Below are 5,295 nucleotides of genomic sequence, written 5' to 3'. Positions count from 1 at the left end.
TGTATTAGAGGTTAAGATATTATGAAGGAAGTTGTAATATTATCTTATAGTATCAGTCCTAGATATGGACTATAAGATCATATGTAATGAATGAAAAAAAACACTGAAACCTTGGTAACTATGGTGAATCTTATATCTTTAGCAATCAAATTGTGACACCGCTGATGGAAGACAAGTATTCAAAAGTCTTTATTTTAATATACAAGAGAAATATACAAGTGTTTATATATATATATATATATATATGTATATATATATTTATATATAAAAATATATGAAAACATCATAACAGTGCCTCATTGTTCACAACTTCATGGAAAACCTTGTAAAAAACAATCAAGACTCCTACTTGTACTCAGAGACTTATTATACTCAAACAAAATTCAGGATTAGTGCTTTAAAATATAAAAACAAAACGCTATAGTTTTCTTTAACCCCATAACAGGAAGTAACTTTTTAAAATTAGATAAGCTGATTTTTTCTTTTTTGGCCCCAAAATTGTGCAATATTCTACATCACATTGTATCTAAAAAGACACCATGATATTTACAACCTGAGAATAAAAACTCAAAAATGACATGTCTTTCTTTCAGTCGTCGTCCTGACAGCAGATGCCCAGAAGACAGGCCTGGCACAGGTTTTTCTCATGGGGCTTGGTCCACACTTTATTAGAGGTTGTTGAAGATCCATCGTCGCTTTCCTCCTCTTCCCCGTAAATATTTTTCCGGATTTTTGAAATAAGCCTGAGCAAAGCATGTTCCACTTCTTTTCTGGAGAAACCCGGGAGATCAAATTCCTCATCCTGGCAACGACGACATGCCTGACCAAAGGGTCGCATGATCACTGTACCCCTGCCACCTCGCAGCCGGTAGCGGAACAGCACCACTGCTCGAGCTGAAGGCCAGGTTTTACCACAGGATCCACACTGGAATCTATGAGACAAACAAGAAGATGGATGCAGATGTTAGATTTTATTTCAGAGAAGTTTTTCTCTTTCCAATTGAATTATATAAAATTGGCAGCTTGCAGAGTTAGTGTAGTTCAATGATGCAGAGAACATTTGTTCCCCCCAAGTTCCCCCCACTATAAGAAAAGCATATCACATACTTTCCATAGGCACAGTGGGAATACACCTTCCAGCCTTTCCTCCTCTGTTCTTTGGTGACTTCGTCTGTCTGTGTGTAGTTAAAGTTCAGAGTCCATTCATCTCCATAATTCAGCTCATTGTCATCATACAGCAGTTCATCAAATATGTCGCGCCAGAAGCCTGGACTCCAATCTGTATGAATAGACAAAGAAAGAAAGTCTTAATCCTATTATGCACAAAACGCTTTCCAAATTACTCTGCATGGTTAAAATAGTAACATTTTTATGCACGACCCTAGGAGTTTGAACTGGTCATTTTCCAGAAACCAATATAAGATTATCTTATTTTGATACACTAGAACATTTGTTTTATATTAAAGCCCTCAAATTCTGGTTTGGAAGCCATTTTTGTGCTCTAATCAAAATGTTCTACAATGATATTTGAAGCACTGTGTCTCTTAATAGATTCTCTTAATAAATCTATATTCTCAGGAACAGTTGCACTACCCAAGTTCAGGATTAATGTTTGTAAGCTGGTGGATGACAGGTGTAATAACAAGACTATCAATGGTGGATTGAAGCAGATGATCTACCATGATTACAAAAGACATTCTTAAGACATTAGATAGATGTGTTGATGGTTAAAGCTCACTGCAATGTTTTTAAAAGCCCAATTTCTCAAAAGGTAAAAGAGACAAATTTTTATACCCTGTAATGGTACTCGGTGAAGCCCTGCTTGTAGTTCACCGGTCTGCATTTCAGATGCACAGGGTTTACACCAGGGATGCTCCAGTCCAGTCTTTAAGAGCTACTATCCTATAACTTTTAGATGCATCTCTTCTCTAACAAACCTGAATCAAAAGGCTCAATCCCCTCATTTAGCCCAGCAGAGGCATGGTAACGAGCCACTCATTTGATTCAGGTGTGTTAAAAATGGGGCGCATCAAAAAGTTGCAAGATAGTAGCTCTTGAGGACTGGACTTACCCCTGGTTTACACCCTGGACCACATCATCAAATAGGAAGAGCTTCAATATAATCCATTGCCTTAGTGGATGATTCACTACTAGTGCCTCCCTTGTGAAGGCACCATAAGCCAATTTCTAGATGTGGTTGAGCCATGCACCTTTTGTAACCAATAAATCAAATATATTTGCCACTTACTTTTGGAATGGCGCTACTCAGTTTTTTGTTTTTTTTTTTAAGATGTTTAAGACTGTTTAAATCTTAAACTCAGGATTACACAGTTTCATTCGTCACACATTTTGTTTTTCAACGATAACCTGAATTCTTCTTTATGTACTGTGGTAAATAATTTGCTATTATTGGCAAAATATCATATGTATTGCTGCAAGTGGAGAAGCCCTAAAAGAAAAGCCTTTTTTTTTTTCTTTGTTTCTTAAATGACTTGAAAATGTACTACTGCTCCTTGGCTGCTTTAAAAGACTGGAGGTCAGCTGTGTTGATAAGCCTCCAAATTTTTCAGTTACTGCTGTTGTTTTCTGCATCATCCTGCTCATTTATTGTTTCCTTTTGTCTGTACTGCCCCCTAGCGTCTGTTTATATATTGTTTTAATTCTCTATGAGAGTTTGCGTTGTATTTTTTAAGCAGTTCACCTCTTAACCAGAAGAAGGCAGTGGTGATACCATGAAGTGGAATGCCCTTTCTCCGTCAACATAAAAATATAATAGTATATTAACAATAAACTGATTGAAAAAAAAACAGGATCATTATTATGCATGTCAATATACTAACATTTAAGATGAACCATGCAGATTTCGTGCAATTTAAAGAACTAGTTTTTGTGTTTAATGTTAGTAATAACACGAAAATGATAAGCTACAAAAGACAAACAAAGTTTTAATGAACCCCTTTGCTAATATATCTGTATATATGTTTATGTCTGCGATGTCTGAATTAATAATTTATAATTTCACATAACAAACACATTAAATTGGTTAGGCTGTGGTTCTTTAAATATAAGGAAGACTCCTGATTAGTATAGACCAACCCTAAACTGGTGCATATTTAACTATTTACTTTAACTATTTAACTGGATATAATTCTTTTCTCAATGTTTTTAGTCTCTGTTATTAGCACTGAATGTTTATCAAGTTGTTTACTCTGGAGCTCTGACTTCATCCTTCCTTTAAAGCACCTATGCTTTTCAACAATGTGCATAGATGATAGATCTTTAGTTTAAATTACAGTTATCATTACCAAGATTAACTCTATGTAAAAAAAAAAAAAAAAAAACATTTTTTAAACGCACCAGCACCCTTGATTCAACCCAAAGTAAAAAAAACAAAACAAAACAAAAAAAAACAAACAAAAGTAAAGTGAATCACATTTCTCTATGTCTGAAAAAGGCAAATATTACCAGTGGATCCTCTGCTCATCTTTCTTTATAATCTGATGTCTGAAGAACCTCTGAAATGTTGAAGCAGTGTTTGTCCTCCGAATGCTGCAGCACAGACAGCTGCTTTATATAACCGAATCAGCTGTAAGTCAGGAAAACGAAAGTTAACATTGCTTTCGCTTTCCATCTCTTAGAAAGAAGTTGGAAACTGCAGGGCTTCAATAAGTTTCTGTTGGCACCAAGAGGGGAGTAACCCCAGCAGCAGGGAAGAAATGTTGCATCATTTTAAAGAATCTAAAGAAAATGTAGTTTAAAAATATTTAAAAAATAAAGCATAAAATAAATGGATATAGAAAATAAATTGTTTTAAAACAATTTCAGTTTTCATGTCAAAGGGTAAAAGCTGAGCCTATACTGCAAAAAACTGTTTTCTTAAAATAAGTGTTTTTTTCTTGAATTGAGGTGAGACACTTTGCCAATGGAACAAGACAATGTACATTAAAAAAAAGAAATAAATGGTTGCATTGTTCAAGTGCATATTATCTAATTTTAAGAGAAAAACATCTCATTCCATTGACAGACAATATCATTTACCTACTTAAATTAAGAGTAAATACACTTAATTTATGTAATTTTTACTTATTTCTAGATTGTTTTTACAGTGCATAGCCATGTTGAGGAGAGAAACAGGAATCAATACTAAAAGTAAACAAAAAACAGGTGTTGAGGGAGGCTGATAATTCTTTCCAGGATGATGTCACAACCAGGACAGATAAAGCTACCATAAAAAGAAAAACGGAGAGATCGTACAGTTAGAGGTTGAACTAACAAATACTGCAGAATGGGAGAATAGAAACTGAATATGGCAGGATTGTGTATTCACTATGTTCTCCAGCAGCTCAAGCCTAAAGCACCTTAACTATAGAGATAGCTCAGGATAATGTGAGTCACTAAATTTTATCAAAAAGGACATTTTTAAGCCTAGTCTCAAAAGTAGAGAGGGTGTCTGCCTTACAGACTAAAATTGGTTGTTGGTTCCACAGGAGAGGAGCCTCACAAATAAAAGGTCTGCACATAGATATGGCTCCCAATTCTAGTAGGCAGATCTGACCCCACCCCTAAACGGTGAGGGTACAGTAAAGACCAGAGGTATAGTAGCCAAAAATTAACTAAGGGTGCCTCTACTTAAACATAGTTTTACTCAAGTAGAAATTGTCATTCACAACAATACTTACGCATAATAACTGGTTTAGTAAAAAGACTACTCAAACTGGTCTAAATGTGGATTAAATGTTTAAACATGCTTTAAAATTAAACAATCAAGCAATAAGATTATTATATAATTGTGGAAGACTTGAATAATAAAAGGTTCGAAAATACCACGATTAAACAATTAATTCAGGCAGAATGAATACTTTAATCCTATACCCTCTGATGAATACTTTAATCCTATACCCTCAAAAAACAAAACAAAGGGAAAATCATAGAAAAGCTGCCAACATTTTGAAAGGATTTTTTTTTTTTTTTTTTTACGGGATTGGGACGGGACTAGATAGTTTTTTCTGTGGGAGTGGGACAAGACAGGAGTTAGAATCTACTCCCATGTTACTTTCTACTCAAGAACTGTTAGTATGCAGATATTCAGAGAGCATTGGAGGGGGAGCCAGGTTTGACTGGTTTAAATGCACTAGAGAAAAGGAAGGCACCACTGCTAGCCAGAGCATAGAACCAAGTGAATCACTTGAAGTTTCAGATGCAGAGTTAGACCCTCCAACTTGGAGGATCCAGGGAGCAGATCTCCTGAAAAAGGAGCAGAGGAACAGGTAAGCAGGATTAAAAAGAAAACAGACG

At 35.2% G+C, this 5,295-nt stretch overlaps 1 protein-coding gene across 1 annotated transcript; it reads right to left on the bottom strand.

Moving 5' to 3' along the window:
* Nucleotides 1–497: 497 nt before the first annotated feature.
* LOC119795325 (receptor-transporting protein 3-like) lies at nucleotides 498–3,653 on the bottom strand. The gene is made up of 3 exons (XM_038303265.1): nucleotides 3,466–3,653; nucleotides 1,108–1,279; nucleotides 498–932 (listed from the first exon to the last, which is right to left on the bottom strand). The coding sequence occupies exons 1-3, from the start codon at nucleotides 3,482–3,484 to the stop codon at nucleotides 590–592; spliced, it is 534 nt and encodes a 177-aa protein (XP_038159193.1). The 5' UTR covers nucleotides 3,485–3,653; the 3' UTR covers nucleotides 498–589.
* Between the last annotated feature and the right edge of the window lie 1,642 nt (nucleotides 3,654–5,295).

This window comes from Cyprinodon tularosa, unplaced genomic scaffold (assembly GCF_016077235.1).
Source record: "Cyprinodon tularosa strain WSP-4 unplaced genomic scaffold, ASM1607723v1 ctg509, whole genome shotgun sequence".
NCBI lineage: Eukaryota > Metazoa > Chordata > Actinopteri > Cyprinodontiformes > Cyprinodontidae > Cyprinodon > Cyprinodon tularosa.
The sequence above is the reverse complement of the archived record's forward strand: the minus strand, read 5'-3'. Positions and strand labels throughout refer to the sequence as shown.

Excerpts from the sequence above, each read along its gene's own strand:
- LOC119795325 (XM_038303265.1), bottom strand. Across the intron at positions 933-1,107 it reads TCCCACTGTGCCTATGGAAA|ATTCCAGTGTGGATCCTGTG; the intron begins GTATGTGATATG and ends TTTGTCTCATAG.